The sequence below is a fragment of the Papaver somniferum genome, chromosome 5 (genome assembly GCF_003573695.1).
Source record: "Papaver somniferum cultivar HN1 chromosome 5, ASM357369v1, whole genome shotgun sequence".
NCBI lineage: Eukaryota > Viridiplantae > Streptophyta > Magnoliopsida > Ranunculales > Papaveraceae > Papaver > Papaver somniferum.
In genome coordinates, this window is record NC_039362.1 from 163,315,695 (window position 1) to 163,334,024 (window position 18,330).

The 18,330-nt window shown below is 35.4% G+C and overlaps 2 protein-coding genes across 2 annotated transcripts; one reads left to right on the plus strand and one right to left on the minus strand.

Annotated features, from left to right (window-relative positions):
• The first annotated feature begins 7,258 nt into the window (after positions 1-7,258).
• Positions 7,259-10,327, plus strand: LOC113283480 (ATP-dependent Clp protease proteolytic subunit-related protein 1, chloroplastic-like). Its single transcript, XM_026532756.1, has 9 exons — positions 7,259-7,638; positions 8,029-8,144; positions 8,333-8,545; positions 8,648-8,752; positions 8,923-8,985; positions 9,119-9,230; positions 9,613-9,674; positions 9,767-9,949; positions 10,060-10,327. The coding sequence occupies exons 1-9, from the start codon at positions 7,395-7,397 to the stop codon at positions 10,144-10,146; spliced, it is 1,185 nt and encodes a 394-aa protein (XP_026388541.1). The 5' UTR covers positions 7,259-7,394; the 3' UTR covers positions 10,147-10,327.
• Positions 10,328-10,810: 483 nt separating this feature from the next.
• LOC113283481 (mitotic checkpoint protein BUB3.1-like) lies at positions 10,811-15,429 on the minus strand. Its single transcript, XM_026532757.1, has 9 exons — positions 15,154-15,429; positions 14,902-15,032; positions 13,923-14,005; positions 13,305-13,571; positions 12,871-12,946; positions 12,507-12,587; positions 11,529-11,607; positions 11,348-11,448; positions 10,811-11,245 (listed from the first exon to the last, which is right to left on the minus strand). Exons 1-9 carry the CDS (start codon positions 15,271-15,273, stop codon positions 11,161-11,163), a joined length of 1,023 nt encoding a protein of 340 aa, XP_026388542.1. The 5' UTR covers positions 15,274-15,429; the 3' UTR covers positions 10,811-11,160.
• Between the last annotated feature and the right edge of the window lie 2,901 nt (positions 15,430-18,330).

An 18,330-nucleotide genomic window follows, 5' to 3' on the forward strand; every position in this document is an offset into this window, starting at 1 on the left:
GATCAATGCTCTAACACGAGAGACAAAGACTAACATTTTGAGATGGCTCGTGAGCATGTTCTTGCTCACCTGACTTCTTGGTAACAAGGATTTAAAGTCACCCCGTCATGTATATAGCTAAAACGGGGCAACTGACAGATAAGTGATTTTCCTTCTTGTGTTGTATTAGTTTATTGTCATCTTTCTATTTTATGTCTTATCAGGTGGATTCAATGGGATATAAGTATTTTATATTACTCTACATTGGATAATTATGAAAGTAAGTTATTTCGTGTAATCAAAACATAATTAAACTCATCATGTCATGTTGAGCGTTTTCTCCATTTTCATTGGTGTGTTCTTTCGACATAAAACCCATGTGGTGTCATAATTGTCTCATACACACCTGGATACATAAAAGAGAGTCATTTTAACTCGAGTGTTATCACATCAACAATTGTGAGCCCAAAATGTAATGACTCGCGATCGTTGTGGGTATCAACAGATCTTGTGCACTGAACAACATATTTTCCCTGCCTATCTGACTATTAAGTAAGAGGCCAAGTTAAGCATGCTCTTAGATTTGTATAATCATCATGTTGATATTGAAATTAGGCATGAAAGAAAATATGTCACATTATCATTATCCTAGTTAATTTGCAGAATTATTCGGGTAAGATTGTGCAACTTGGTATGATACATATTCACATCGAATTATGTATCAATTGACCAATTTTCATAATTAATGGTTGAGTAATCTCTTCATTAAAGACTTATATGTAAGTCTTAGGTGCAATATCTAATTTTCTTTTGAATGTTTTTTGATGTTCTAGATATTTACTTCAAAATATCTATTGGTCCCGGAACTGGTCGAGCCCATTATGGTCAATATATGGTTCGCGGGTATGAAAACTTCTTATAGCTCTTCTTCTCAAATGTTCACTAGCGGGTGGAGAGTATCATACCTAGGTTTATGAAACCAAAGACATATCTCTTGAAGTTGAAGTGTGTTCTACAATTTTGATACCATTCTTCTTTGAATTCTTCAAGAAGGGTGTCAATTGAGGTGATTATTCTCATAAAAGGGCTCTTTCAAGTAAGTTCCATCTTCTTTTTTCTCAAAATTTACTATATTCAGTAATCATGGTTAGAATCAAAGGGAATGTTGGTAAATCCGGGAAAACTTCACCAGTATCCACTCAAATTGCATTTACTCTCAAAGAAAAAGGTGATTCATTTAATTAATCATCGTATAGTATTTTCTTTGTTAATGAAGGTTATTCTGAAACCTATGTAAAAATTCTTTCTACAGGTTTCATATTAGAAAAGAAGTTGGTTAAGGATTTTTTTCATGTTAGTGAATTATCTTGTTTATAAAGTATAATCTTGGTGACATCTTCAACGGTCATGGTGAAGGATTTTACATTTTCATAAGAGTATTCTATGCTAACATTCATGATGTTGATCTTGATAAAATTGTTCTTTAGAACCATGATTGGAATAAAAGTTATTGAAGCTGATAGAGAATTTTTGGCAAAAGTTACAAGTTTCCCATTGGGAACTTTCTCCTCTCGTAGACCAAGGGAAGAAAAGTCTTTATGTGAAACCATCTCAAATTAACTTGTTGGTCGGAGTTTTGGTTGGAAATATTGGAAATTCCCTACTAAAGATCTTCCCATGAACTTGAAGATTTTTGGTAAGTTTAGGATCTGAAACATTTGTCCTTCCACCATTGAAGAAGCTCGGTGGAGTCGAGAATTTGCAAGAATTAATCTACTATATTGAGTTGGAGGTTTAAGTGCTTGATGTGTGAGGTTGGATCATTCAAAAAATGGCCATCATCACCCTTTTTGACAAGAAATTAGGTTTTCCATGTCTTATTGTGAGGATTTATCGAGCCTTCAGAATTTCTCCAATTGGTACTTCTATTGGTACGCCTTCTCTCGTTCTCAAGACTAAATTTAATCTAATGAGAATGTGACAACAAGAGAAAAAAAAGTCATTCTCCTCCTTCAATTGGTACTTGGATCCTACCTCCTTGGAATTTTTCTACAAAATTCTCAAGTGTGTGCAATAGGTGAATAACAAGGTAAACTGTGTGCAACAACAAATATGTTAGCTTGCTACAAAGTTTTCCGAGATTAAGGATGATATGGAGAAGATTGAAGCCTCTTGGAAAGAATTGGAAAGTAAAGATGATGCTTAGCTCCTTTACCTTATTTTTTTGTTACTACGTAACTCCTTGTAAGAATTTATTTTTATAGTTTAAGGAGGATAACTAGAGTTTAGGTTGCATATTATGTTGTTAGTGTATATGGTTCTACCTTTTCCTTAGCAACCGACTTCCACGGTTTTCATGTGATTATAGGGACTCTGTTCTCGTTCGTCCGTGGTTTCCACAGTAATTTCAAACAATGTCATCTTGCATGTTTAAATTTTATTTAATTAGATTTTATTTTGGAAGATGAATGGAAATACCTAATCTTATGGATTATATATATGTAATACAAGTGTATCCCTAATCTTTTAGGGAACTTAGTAAACCTCAAGCTAAATTGAGGGTAGAATCCTACTTTAGGAAGGAGTTTCTATGTAGGCAGAGTTCCTAGTTTAGGGAGGAGTACTAAATTGGGCAGTATTATTAGTTTATGAAATATATTCCTAAAAAGTCTGGTTTTTCTTGTCCGCTAAGTACGGCGGAAGGCTATATATAAGGAGGTTTAGCTTAAAGCTAAAACACAGACCTAGAAAAAGTTTTTCGACAAACACTTATGTTATTGTAAAAACAATCGTAGTAAACAGTTTAAGGTTATATACTATTTAGAGAGATTGTGAGCGTAACAAAGACAAAATTGTAATAGTTTTTTTTGTTCATAATCTAGAGAAGATATTTCTTCGAATTACTCTCTTGCGCGTTCCGTTTTCTAAGTTTCGGTCTACTATTATTCTGAATTCCGCTTTTATAATAATAATCACTAAGGTATAAAGATCACACGTACCAATATGTATTTCTTATTTTGTGAGATTTATTCTTTGTTATCATATGTCTGGTTACTAGAACAAATATATCATATGTTTTCATAGATTAAGCTCTTAACTCTTTGTGTACAACACTGGCTAAAAAAATGAGCAAACAATTTCGAGAAATACAATATTGATCTTCCCACGATTACATATTTGTGAATATATTGCACAGGACTCCGTAAGATGGTCTCTAGTAATCGTCTTTCCACCTTGAATGCGTAACTGCCAAGGAATAAGTTCGATAACTATAATTTTACGTTCATACATGGGTAGGGAGATATAATTATATGTTGAGTCATATCACATAAATTATCCTATTTGTTCATAACTGGCCCAGAGAATGATTTTTTTCGATGATTATTTTTCTCACGGAAATATTGTTTCTTAGTACCTCTAACATTAAGATCGTTATTTTTACCTTCCTTATTCGCAACTGGAGAGAAGAGAGAAAAATATTAGGATAAAAATCTACTTTGTTCCGAACTAGCGAGTAAATTTGTTAGTGTCCAAGAAAGTCCTTCTCTTATGACTAGAGAAAGGTCTCTCATGTTGTTCTTTCGAGGATGACATAAAATGGGAGAGAGTTCAATTCAAACTTATACTTAATTGTCATATCTTTGCGGGGAGTGCGGCTGTGAGATTATATGAGATGCTTGTACCTATATGTCTCCTTGATGAAGATGCTAATTTTACTTGGTGGAATTACCTAAATAAAAGACGGTATGTGTTATTTAGTCTTGATAACTCTTTTGTTTAATTCATTATGGTCCATATTTTTCGCTTTTGCCAATTTTGTTGGCAAAAAGTGAGAGAATTATTAAGTAGTATCTTACTACAACATATGGATTTTCGGAGCATTATATAAGTGGGTGTGGATTATGAACTATAGGTTTTACCTATCATGCAAAAGAAGTGAGTATTAACTAAGGGGGAGAACATATCACTGTGGTATTGCTTCAAAGTTATGATGCAATTGAATTTTAAGTAAGGTAATAATACTATGTTTCCGTGTAAAAATCATTAAGTAGAGTGATTTTACATTCTAAAAAGCTCTATCTGAGTATTTTCATAAGTTTTTATCATTACGGATCTTCAACAAAAAAAGTGTTGAACGAACACATGCAGAACCATTGAAGAACTTGAAGAAAGTAGAATTCAATACGATGTTGAAGAACCAAGGAAATCAAGCATGATGGATATTGAACTGAAAGATCGATTTATTTTGAATCCATATGCATTGATAATTTTGTCACTAAAACTAACAAAGTGGAAATTGTTAAAGCACTGCTCGGTCGAACTTGCAAGTTTTGCTATCTCAAGCTTGATGCAAATGTTAGTTGCACAAAACCATATATTGTTTTCTAGTCAACTAAATTCAAGTCTCAAACAAGGTTTCGAGGTTGGTAGCTGAGTATCGGACATTACTGAATAACCCTCGAAGATTGAAGACTTAAGCTCAAATGAAAACATTTGGAGAACTTCATCAACAAGAGGTATGTGAAAATTGAACCATTTTATTTACTCATATGAATTACCATTATATCTGTATGAAAATGTATCGTGTGACTTCTAGTAGATTTAATGTTGCAAAGAAGAAATTTAGAGTGAATCTTGTCTTGATAAACATCTCTAAATATGATTCAAGCAACGAATGTCTATAGGTCCTTAACAATCCTATTTCAATTTATTATTCAGAAACTATGTTTGTGTCATACTGATCATTTGGAAATTTCCCATGACATTTGAGAATATTTCAAAACATCAAAAGAGAGTTTCAAGAACTTACTGAAATATGGACTCAAGAAGGTACACGTGCCTAGTACCCATACCATAAAACGTCTGAGTTTCCGGAATAAATAGGTACACATACCTAGTACGCTTTTGAGTTCGCGAATTTTGACAACACGCGTACCTAAAACGCACACTGTACTTGATCAGAGTTCGTGAACAACCAGAGTTGTATGCATACCTAGCATGCGTACTGTTTGTCCCTGAATTCACGAACTGGTTATAGATACGCATACCACTTAGCACACTACCCGGTACGAATTTGCAGATGCTTATAAACCATTTTTCTAAATATGTTTAGCATTGTTACAACTCTCATAAACATCTCTAAGCCATCATTGATCATTAAAACACATGTGTTGTACATCATGGTTCAAATCTTAAATTTTTATGTGAAAATGACATTGGATATAAGTTCGAAAGTCATATTTGTCAAAAACTATCATTACACACGGTTCGGCTTCCGGACCATAGTGCATATTCTTCCATGTAATTTCAAAACATATTTGTCACATGCTTACATGGAATCCTTACAAGAATTTCATCTAAACAGAGAAAGTATTTGCTTGAATCTCAAGTTATCTTAGCTTGAAGTTTAAGCAACCCTAGTCTTGAAAGTCTTTAAATAGAGAGACTGGAATAACTGAAAAATCAATTCCATGACACTTTTGTGTCCTAGTTGTTTGCTAGAGTCGTCCTCTATTGATCTAGGTTTCCTCGAGAAAAATAATTAGATCTACGACTTAAGGACTTAACTTAGGGATTCGTGAAGCCAGGTCCGACTACCTTTAACTTGATAATCCGTATATCCAGATCTTGTTCATTTTGTTATCGAGGTTTTAATAATCTGTTTCAGGAACGAGATAGATTAGAAATCGCAAAGTTCTCTTCGACTCATACTTTATGATTCCTTAGAAATAAATATCTGAAAAACTATTCTTAAGTGATTAGTTTTAAGATTGTTCTTGAAAGGTGGTAAAGAACTTATGTTTCTCAGCTAACTGAGAGTAAGTGTTTCAGATTTGTAAGTTTTGCTAGCTTTGTCTATTGCAAACATATTTCCAAGCCTTGATCTATTCGATCTAAAGGGAAATCAAATAGGCTTAACTATTAGAGGAAAATTGGTATCAAAAGTCTTCACTTAGGCTGAAGCAACTCTTAGGACGTAAATAACTTCAGCTAAGAGAATCAATTATGGAGAGCCTTGCGAGGTTCAAGAGATGTAAGAAGCACGACTGCAGCTGAATTATTTGGCGGGTTAATTCGGTTTCAACTACATTCTAGTCCGAAGTCTGATAATATGCCAGTGTCTGTAGCGACTTAATACAATTAGGTGTTCAAATCTGGACGAGGTCTCGCGGTTTTTATGCAGGTGCAGTTTTCCTTGTTAACAAAAGTTCTGGTGCCTTGTGTGTTTTCCTTTTCCGCATTGTATTATGTCTTTATAATACAAATAACACAAGTAGTACGTAATCAATTCTAGTAGATAAGTCCATATTAATTTTGATCGATTACAATACTCGTTCTTGTAAAATTCGTATCTTGAAAGATAAATAACAAGTTTCATACTTGATAGAATTCAGATTCAATTATTTCGATACAGTAGATTGATCTTGGACATTGATTTTTGAGATAGTCCAAGTACTCTTCTTAATAATCAAGTTCATGGGCACTTGTGTCTAGGCTTTATGATTGAGAAGAGATAGAGATATAAACTCTATACACATATTGTTAAGGATCATTAAGTTGATCTACTTGCAAATTGTATTAGGTTTTGTCCATACAGGTTGCCGAACAAAAAACTTGGTGGTGTACTTGGTACCCTCTCCTTTTTACTGAACTTTAATGGTATCCTCCTAAGATGAATAAGATTTAGTTCATAAGATGGACAGGTATCCCACCACCACCACCATGAATGTGGCTTAGTCATCCTTCATTGTGATGTGTTTATAGATGTACCAATATTCTCCATAGACGATTTGGGATGAGACGGAGTGGCTAGTAAATGTCAGGTGAAGAGCAAGACATACCATTAGATAGTTGTGTGTGTCATATGTGAGTCACGAGTTCGACTGAGGCCGAGTGTTGAGCTAACATGACAGAATATGCATAGAGGCAGGGCCATCCAAAAGAGGGTCCGAGGCCTGGGTGTTGTCTTGCTTCCTTGTGCGGGTCTTAAAGACAAGCATTGTGAGCCTCGAGGGAATGAAAAGTGTCATAAGCATACTTGTTTGTCTTATATGGATTTCGATACTATATGGATTATTTGATCTTATACGGATTTTGTAATTAGAGTTCGGTACCAGTTATCCAGTCAGGTGACCAGAAGTCGGGTGTTTTTCAAAAATAAGACATTTTAAGGGGTGCTTTAACTGATTCTAATTCTATTGCAAGGACTAGCGTGTTCCTGGAATCCTAATTCATGTGTACTGTTAAGAACCAGTTAAGGAGGATTTCAAGAAATAGACTACTACTCCTTGGAGTTACTTGGTCAGACTTATCAAAATAATCTCTTCCTCCCTCTCTTAAAACAAAACAAAAAAGAAAAGAAGAGATTTTTTGAGACGGAGAAAAGAAAGAGAAATTAATAGACTTAGCCATTAATGGCGACAACTATAATCGCTTCAGTTTCATCATCAACTATTACATCTGACAATCTCTCAAACATGGGTTCTTCTGTTTTCCCTAAATCCTCTTTTCTTTGTGGTGAGAATAATTTCTTATCAGCTCACTTAAATCCCAGAAGAAGTAGCAGAGTTGCAGTTCGTAAAATTAGGGCTTCTGCATCTTCAAACTCTTTCAATCATATCCCTAAAAAGTTTAGAGAGGAGAATCTTATAGATGGAGGTAAGTTTCAATCACAATCTGTATGTATTTGTATTCAATTTAAAAGGATTAGAATTTGTAGTTTAGGGTTATCTTATTTTGGAGTGATTGACTGAATGGTTAACTAGTTAGGGTTCAGATTTTTAAAGCTACTCATTTAGTGAGACATGAACTACTGTTTAGTTATGGATACCTGACAGATTAATCTGTTTGACAAGTTTAAACCTCAATCGAACCAGAATGATATAATTTTCTCTCACTGTGATGCTTTCTGTATAGCCATTCTCACTTCCTAATTGTTATGTTTAAGTCTGTATGTGTGCGCATTTTGCATGTGGTGGATGTATTAGTATGCTCTCCATTGTTACTCCCTTGAGCTTACTATAATGTTATCCATTAATTCTTGAACAGTGATGGAGAATTATAAAAGTGTTCCCCAATCACTATATGGCCTCTCTCCTTCACAACTGGACATGTTCATGACCGAAGACAATGTCGCCAGCCGACAATCAAAGAAAGTCACTGAGGTACCTCCATGTAGTTCTTTGAAACCTTTGCTTTTTTCATATACATACATGTAATCTTCTTTTGTGGACTTAAAATGCATCCACACTCTTATGTAACGTGTATAACTTTGTGCAAACTATCGGTTCAGTCCTTCGTGACACTCTTTCGCAGGGATTAAGTTATCTCATGTGTAACGAAATTGTTACAGGAGAGCATTTCTTCCACTAGGAACTACCTTGATCATGGAGGAATGTGGAGTTCTTCAGGCATGAGCGATGGAGATCATTCTAGGTATAGTATGAGTATGAGTGTAAGCATGTACCGAGGTGGATCCAGAGGCGGCAATGGAAGACCCAGGAGTGCTCCTCCAGATCTTCCTTCTTTACTTTTGGATGCTCGAATCTGTTACCTTGGCATGCCTGTAAGACATTTTTTCTCACTACTCTTTGCAATTATCACATGACATTGTATTTACATGATCCAGAATTTGATCTCATTCTGTTATCTGAATGACTGTTAACAGATTGTTCCGTCAGTGACTGAGCTTCTTGTTGCTCAACTTATGTGGTTGGATTACGACAATCCCTCCAAACCTATCTATTTGTATATAAATTCGTCTGGGACACAGGTGAGCTCTAGAACTTAGTTATGTTACTTTTGGAGCCTTTTTTCTTAAAGGTTACAATTTGTTTGATAATGATAAATACTATATGATGTTGGAATCAGTGTATTGTTAGCTTCAAAAAATTGCCTTACTCAAGTTTCTTCCCTTGATGACCTGATTCTTTGTCTCACCAGAATGAGAAGATGGAAACCGTTGGATCTGAAACCGAAGCATATGCAATTGCTGACACTATGGCTGTAAGTAAAACTGCTACTATCTGAAAGTGATGATAGGCTCAATACTAAAGTACTTAATCAAGATTTTAATTGGTTCAATAATGTAAAGTTCCTAAATGTTAACTTTCTTTTTTTTACTTCATTTTCCTTGCAGTATTGCAAATCCAAGATCTATACTGTGAATTGTGGTATGGCTTATGGTCAAGCAGCAATGTTGCTATCACTGGGAGCAAAGGGTTTCCGTGCTCTGCAACCAAATTCCTCAAGTATGCATCTTCTTCATTTTAAGAAATTAGCTCAATTATATTCTGTTGTAAAACGTTCCTCAGTTAATTTCCTCCCTCCCAATTATATCGGACTGAAACTGGAACACCTTGTTATGATTTCTCATCATGTTTTCACACTACCATTCATTTCCATCTAGAAAGGTACATATGTTTTAACGGCTGATATTGGAGAGTGATGTCATTGTCCTGTAGATTAAGATTAAACTTTTGCTATAGTCCGGCGATACTAAATCGAGCATAAAAAATATGCTCCACTAGGGCCTTAATTTGTGGATTAAGTCATTAAATGGCATGATGGTTGAATGTACTTTAATAGTACAATTTAAATAATCACTAAATTCTTTTTCTTCATGGTCATTAGCAAAACTTTATATGCCGAAAGTCAGTAGATCAAGTGGAGCAGCTATTGATATGTGGCTCAAGGTACCTCCTCCTTCATATTCTGCTCTGGATCATACTAGTTTTGCTTCTTTTGTTTGTCTGAGTTTCTTTTTTTTTCCTCGTAAAATTATTAGGCAAAAGAGTTGGATGCCAATACCGACTACTATGTTGAGTTATTAGCCAAAGGAACAGGGAAGACTAAGGAAGAAATTTCCAAAGATATTCAGCGACCTAGATATTTTCAATCACAAGAAGCCATAGCATATGGACTTGGGGATAAGATAATTGATGGCAGAGATGGTGTATATGAAAAACGGGTAATTAACAAAAGCTATTATTCCGACAAACCGTTCTTCCTTTCTGTTTGATACAGCTTTTCACAGTTTTAACGCTAACTGCAATGTGTGTGTGTGTGTGTTGGGAGCAGGATTACGAAGGAATGCTTGCTCAATCGAAAGCTATGCGAAGAATTGGAGGTCCTGGAGCCCAACCAGCTCCTTCAGGATCTAGGTAAACAGAAGTGTCAGTAGTCTCTTGAATGTAACTTAAAATATTAGTCATGTTCACTTAAAGTGCCAGGAGCTAATTGATGTACGCGTAAACGCCAAATGTAACTTAAAATCTCCGCAGAGCTTAATCTAATTCCTCAGCAGATTTGATTGAGCTGAAATTGAATTTAAAGCCACCTTATATTACTTGACTCTATTTGGGAGTGTCGATGGGCGTTAAATAAGAACAGATCAAATATACTATCTGAATAACATGACTGTAGTAGTAAGTATAACATCATATAACCAGTAAGGAAGGATTTAAATGATTATGGGTAAGCTGTATTGTCAAAGAATTTTAAATGATGAAGTTGTTGCGGGCTGGTGAATGGTGATGATTGTTGAGGCAAAGAAGATATTGAAGATAAAAACGGAATTAGTAGGAACAAATTTATATGGCAAAAAATGAAAAATGTAGGGGAAGGTTTGGAGAACATACTGATGATCGAAAGAAAAACCCAGAGTGAATAAGCAGTATGAAATCAAGGTTTTATTTTTGTTTTTTCAGAGGCAAGAAAGTTTGTGCATTGTGAATGGTTCAAGGGTTTATTTGGACTAGGAACGTCTCCTACTATTATATTTCAAAGGGAAATCCAAAAATGCAACCTAGATTTTTGTTGTGCTATCTAGTAGGGTAAAAAATTTAATTATGTAAAACATTGGTCTATCTTTACTTCATAAACTCATTACACGAGACACTACTTAAATTAACTGCTACGAGAGGTGCTGAAGAATAGTATTTGATGGTCCATTACACATGCCCATGGCAACAGCCACAACACTATAACTCTAAAATAAGTACACGAGAATATAAAAATATATATTCTAGGCTATCTCCTACGTGAAATATGTTCTTTAAACTTCTTGTTCCTTGTATCTGAAACCTACATGCGGATTCTCACAATTTCAATAATCATACCAGTGATGTGGAGGAGACCATTTGAGAAGTATTAGTGCCAGAACACATCCTTGATTTTTGATTATGCAGGAGTAGGGTACACTTTCGGCTTTGGTTTGACTTCAACTTCATTTACAGTGCGAACGAAAATGGCATCGGGTTCATGACTGCAAAAGAAAACAGAAACAACAAATGTTAATGTTTGCATATGAGAAGTACCAGAGCTGTAACATAAAACAAAAAGTTCATGAGATCAAGAAGTGGTTTACGATTGATCTCCTTCCTCGTATGTATAACTGGAAGCAACAGCCAGTAGACGGCCATCTTTGCTAAATGATAGTGCTGCTATGCTTGTAGGATATTTTGAGTACTGAAATCACGAGGAAATTTGTTCAGGTATGAGAATAGGAAAATGTGCGAAGTACGGAACTTTTGTAGCCAAGAAATTACCTGATATAGTCTCTTCTTGTTGTTGCCATCCCAAACATTTACAAACCCATCGCAACCTCCTGTAGCAAATGTACCATAGCTGCGGTTGTGAAAGTAAGCAAGTGAATAACTGAACAAAATCCTCTATATCCAAGGCAGATGTTTATGTTGTTTATCAAAAACCAGGATTACACATTTATCTGGATAGGTCAAAGTTTGGTTGTCAACCATCAATCAAGAAAATAAATCTAATTTGTGTATCACTTATGCAACATTTTTAGGGGCCACCCTCTCAACAACAATTTGAGCTGAGCATGATCCTTAATGAATTGCAGTGAAAAAAGTAGCATCCCTATGTATTCTTGATATCAATGAGATCAGTGTTCCATTTCCTATCCCAAAAGAACACCATTGCTTTAAAGCCTATTTCATAAATGAAAAACGTAAATTCTTTTATTAGTTTGACCATTTGCTTCTAAGCAAATAATCTTTTTTAAATTATATACTAATTGAGGGATCTCTCAACTAATTACAGATGGAAAACCATTGAGAAGCACGGGCCTAAAGCCAACTAGTAATGGTTAGGGTCAAGCTAAAAACTGGTCCGGTTTGTCGCCAATCATAGGCACGCCAGCAATTGCAAAAAACGGCTGCATTTATCACGTACAGCTATAAACAATGCAAAACAATGCATTGACAGGATACTGGTCCGGTTTTTGCATAACAATGCAAAACAGATGGAAAACCATTGAGAAGCACGGGCCTAAAGCCAACTAGTAACAGTTAGGGTCAAGCAAAATACATGGGATGGAATGCTATAACAATGCAAAACAGATGGAAAACCATTGAGAAGCACGGGCCTAAAGCCAACTAGTAATGGTTAGGGTCAAGCTAAATACTGCTCCGGTTTGTCGCCAAATCATAGGCACAGCAGCAATTGCAAAAACCGGCTGCATTTATTACGTACAGCTATAAACAATGCAAAACAATATAACTTACATGGGATGGAATGCTATAGCATTGACAGGATACACAGTATCCCTTCCAGCCTCTGACTTTCGATGGCACTTGAAAGCATACCTACAAAACCATTAATTCGCTGATTCATTTTGATAAAAGGAGACAAAACAGTGCCAGTTGCATAATACACAGACGCACATTTCCTTTATGGGAATGGAAATGCAGGGAAGTGTTTCACACATTTTGAACGGCTCAAGAGAGTTCACCAACAGAAGTGCTAATTTTGTGAAGTGCTTGTCGGGTGTTGAAACAAGTTTAAAATACACGTAGTTCACTAAATATTTGGAAACCTCAGCCACATTAAAAGTTATAAATAAACCTAAACCCGAGAATGTATACTTACTTCTTTGCCTGGCCAGCCTCAGAGAGATCAAAGAACTCCATCGCAACCCGACCTTCCACAGAACTAAGAGCAAAACCTGCAACAGAAACCCAGAGCAAAGTACAACTTTCATGAAGTTTTTGCAAACGGAATAAACTTGTGTACATTACAACCAAGTGAATAATCCGCGGGTCCTTTTCTCCAAGCCCACACGAACGGGTAATTAACTCACAAAAATGGCTAAAATGGCATTCATACAATTAACCTGTTCAAGTAATTTGATATATTGAAAAGAGAACTCAACTAGCTTTTAGCAGTATATAATAAAAAAATTAGTTATTGAAGGATAAAATTGACAACCAACTGGTTCAAGAAAGACCCCATTGCCATCATTTGCAGAAAGGAGAGGATTCAATGCACAAGGTAAAACATCTGGATTAAATAAGGTAGCTCACCTGTTCCGTTGGGATAACACCGCACACATCTAGTTTGATACTTCAACGAAGACTCCCTTCGTTGTTCCGGTTGGGACATATTCCGAAGGTCATAGACATTTACATGTCTTCCAGCAGTTGCAACCACTAATCGGTTCCCAACAAGTGATATCGAATACACACGCTCGGGTTGTGGATACATCCCAACAAGGGTACGCTCCTGCCCGCTTGCACCTCTAGGATCCCAACACTTGAGCATTTTGTCCCAACTCCCAGTGATGACTTGTCCTAACACCATGCACATATGTTACTACCTTCGCAAGAAAGACTATGAATATGCATTATATTATATATAACTTAATGAGGACCAACACATTAACACTATCACAAACTAGACTCAAAATGCTATGGCTGACTTGAGAAGTTACTTACCAATAAAAAGAAAAGGCTACTCCCATCCACCTTTAATTCACTAAGAGTGGTGCCAGGATTTCATTTGACTGAGGCTAAAGCACAAAACTACTTTACGCTAGGGCCATGAATTTCATAAGGAATGCCCAAATTAAACAAAGATACCATTTAGCAAGATAAAAACTTTATGTTAGGCTACAAGCTTATAATCAAGGATGAGAAAAGTACCTGCTGCATAGGAGTATTCAACGCAACGAACAGGTGCATCATGTTTTCCCAATATATCTTCCTTGCCAGACTCAAAGACAAACCTGAAACAGGTTTTCTTTTAGATACGGAGCTTAAAGAAGGTGTTTAAAGCATTTCAGTAATTTAAACCCTATAGAACAGAATAAAAATACATTAGGTTCAACTTTTACAGTAGTGGGTTTATGTTCTTTCAACACATCTGAATCAGAAAATGAACCGAAACAGGACAGTAATGCAACTTTGCAAGACAAGAAAATATATCCCTTCAGTATGGATAATCAAGTTAACTAGCGGAGGGGGTGGGGGTGAAAAAGGAAAAGGAAAAGTTTTCAACGTTCAAACTCCTGCCACCCTCTAATGCAAGTGCAAGACTGCCACATTTCTTTGCTCAATCTCAATTTGCTACCGTGATCCATTTATAACACTTTAACCTAAATATTAACTCAGACTAAGTTGCTTAATGTGCTCGAATAAAGTGTCTATCTGGACCATATCACCATCATGAATCTCACTGCATATTCTTCGTAGTAGCAGATAGATAGGAATATAAAACAAGATTACTGTAACTTAGTTACTCACTCTTTTGTATGCTGCGTCCGAGTTTGATGCAACAATCAGTTTAAAAATGACTAGACATGCTTAAAAACTTCAAAATACTATCTCTTATCAAACAGTTGTTGTGCATCTCATTGATAAATGTTCACCCATTACTCAGTTACAAGTGTGTATTAGCGTTTCAATTATCAAAAGTGGTTGTCTTGCCAGCACTATATTCAGGGTTCAATTCATTATGAGGCTCTAAAAAAGTGATCTATAATTTTATAAAAAAAAATCATAATCAAGCTCAAAATCTTACACCTGGCCCCAAATCGTATCAAATCCATAATCAAACAAAACAAATGCTAAATAACATATATAAGAAACCAAAGATCAAGAAATCAAAAGGAAAAGTTGTTACCTACGAACAGTATTATCTCCTCCAGCACTGAATCCAGAAGAATCATCATGAAAGCAACAATCCAATACTGGACCTCCATGCATAAACTCACCTTTCAATATGTTAGCATTCGCATCATACAATTTAACACTCTGATCAAAACAAAACAAAAATAATTAGAAAATAAACACTTCATAAGAAAAAGAAGAAGCTAGGTTTAGCACATGTTTAGGGTTTTAGTGTTCTATGAAAATAAAATGAAGATATATTTACCTTATCCCATGAAGAAACGAGAAGGTTATCACTGTGATTCGAGAATCTGAGATTTGAAACACCATCTTTAGGTGGATTTGTTAGTTCCCTCCCTGGCATGGGAGGAATTGCTGTTGTCATAATTTTTTCTGTTTTTCTTTACTTGCTGTTCGAAGAAGTTAGGGTTTATCTTTGTTTTCAAATTTTGAAGAAAAGGAGGATGGATCAAAGAGGCTGAGAGGGAATTGTTTTCAAATTCTGAAGAGAAAGGCGGATGGGATTTTTAGAGAATTTTGAAATTTTCCGTCTTTTCCGTTTAATCAGATTTTAATACACTTTCAAAAAAAGATTCCAAGTAATTTTAGGGGCAATTACGTCTTTTGTGGTAGGTGGTTTACTGTACATTTCAAGGTACACTGCTTAATAACGTCGCGGTGGGCCTTCCAGTTCCTGAATAGATAGTCAGGCTTTTAGACGGCCCACTAATATTTTGGGTAGCATAGACCGGTTCTATGGAAAATAGGCAAAAATGATAGCATCTCTTTTACTCGGACGAAGGTAGTCTAAATAATGCAAATATCTAGAGGAAAGTCTTGTGTTTCGGAGGGGTGTTATAAGTGTTGTGTTTCGGAGGGGTGTTATGGAATAATGGGTTGCTATTACAAGCGTGAAATAATCTCATGTTTCTATAAATCGAACGAAAAATCAAGATTGCTAGGGGGTGCAGATTGACATGAGGTGTACCTAATTTCATAAAAGACAAAAATCTTATACTTTTGGAACGGTACATTCCCTAACAAACCGGCCGTACTAGCCGCCATGCGAAAAATCACCTTGCGCTTAAGATTGCAATCCAAAATAAGTTCTGGTTTTGGAGCTCAGTTTGGATTCTTCGGAGCTATAATGCTTGCCCAATTCATTAATAGCCCGTTCAGTTGAGAGAATTGGAAACCTGAGAATTCAATTATGACGTAATCCAATTCTTGGAATTGGATTCCAATGAATGCAATTCAAATCCTAAAAAATCATGTTCGGTTGAGGTAATTCAATTATCTTTATTTTTACCCCGGAATCCCATTCAATTGCACTATTGGACCAGTGCAATGAAATTCTACTATTTTGGAGGGAATTGGATTCTTAGGAATCAAAATTCTTAATTACAAAAAGTTCTTTGCACCGTTCGGTTCAAGGAATTGGGTGCATTCCCTGGAATCCAATTACTTGAAACGAACGTGCTAGGCTTGCACGGAGTAAACCTTTTTATCATGCTGCAAGCCTGCAACTATGATCCCTATGACCATTGGTGGAGTGCCTAGTATAGAAGCAAAATTAAAGGAATAGGTAGATCAGTTGTGACTGTCAAAGTTGGTGGGATTATGCATGCTTCATGCTTGTACTCTAGTTAAAAGTTTTGGTTGCATAGGCCCATTTTTTATTGCAGAGACAATTCCAAAGTCCAAACTTCCTAGTACGGTAGTACCTACTTCCAAATGCATACCAGCCAAAACATCCATTTCATGGCAAGTTACCATCAAGGAGGGAATTTTTTCCCTTAAATGTTATATTAGTACTAACATTCGTATAACTTATGCTTTTGACAAATAGCAACCCTTAATTTTAATTGTCGAATTAGTTTATAACATACATGATTGTTTTCAATCATCGAATTAGTCTCTCGAGATACCTCATGTCCGGGGATCTTCTACCTCTTCTAGGATATCCTCTGCATTTTCCCTCACAACGAACTTGGTTGTTAGGTTCAAACCAGTTACTTATCTATCAAAGACAAACAAAAACAAATAGAGCAAATGAGAGAAAGTATAGTGAAAACATAAATGACCGACTCATACCTAGCGTACACATTGTCATTTTAGTTGCCGTCACAGTATGTGCATACTGGGCAATGGACAAATACGTTAGATATCTCCCATCCTTCCAAAATAATATTCGCCCGCCAAAACGTTGCTGTTAAACGTCGCATATCCATATTGTAAGAAAAACACGCATCTAAATAGTTGTTTTTCTCTTCATTATAGAGAATTTTCTGCAACGTTTACTCTAACACAAACTGTACCTAGTAGCAGTACAGTCAATCTATTACACATCAATCTAGAAGTTGACTTCCAAACCTTTTGACTTGAGCGAAAACAAATTTATTTTCATGATAAAAGTTGAAAGTTTCCAACTTTGGCCCCTTCTTTACATACAGTGTACCTTCATAGAGTTACATGGCTTAAGTAAGCTTCGTTGAGTAAATGATTGAGTTGAGCTTCATTATTAAGAATTAAGAATCACACTAAACTCCAAATTAGTCACATTTATTCCATGGATATTCTCATTTTGCACCTCATTTTGTATTTAGATAATACTAACACTATAGCACTAACAGTGATTAGGCTTTGACATTTGCGTATTGCTTGCCCGAGTATAAGCAGCTTATATGATTCGCACTAAAAATTATATGATTCAATCTCTATCTGCCATCAATTTATTGACATTCTCTCCTTTTCCGGTTTATTTCAATTTATAAAATCATTACTGTAAGAGGTATTCTATTTGGCTACCAATATTTGATGAAGTTTTGACAGTTTCACGTATATAAACTACTCAAGAATGAAAAGAAAAAACTAGGTTGACATTTATTAATATATTTAAATATACCAAGTTTCAAAATATATTAGGGATTAGAACTCAATTCGAACAGAATTGAACCAAAGTATCTATTCACATTCTCCCATCTTAACTTAACTTTTGCAATTATAGCTGCGTAGTTTCTAATTTTAACTAAGGTTTGACAATTAACGTATAGTTTGATGGTTTAATTTTAATTCTCAACATTTTATTTAAGTTTATATATATTTATTTAGTAAAAGCTTACGAATATATTGACATTCTTGTATTTAAACTTACATTTTTCATTAATATAACTAGTTTCTCACCCATGCGATGCACGGGTCTATTTCTTGTTTATGGAATATTGGACGGTTGTTACAAAAAGTACTGTAAAATGGGTAACAAATAAGTAAGTTTTGAGTTGGTGTGCAAGAAAATAAAATGAACCATTAAGGGATAAAACAAATATAAGTTCCCGAAGAGATAGTGAAATGAAAGAAACTTCTTCCTAGAATTCTTCCGTATCCTCTTTATCCTCGCTGTGAAGTATTCTTTTTTATCCTTGTAATACCTCGATATTCGGAA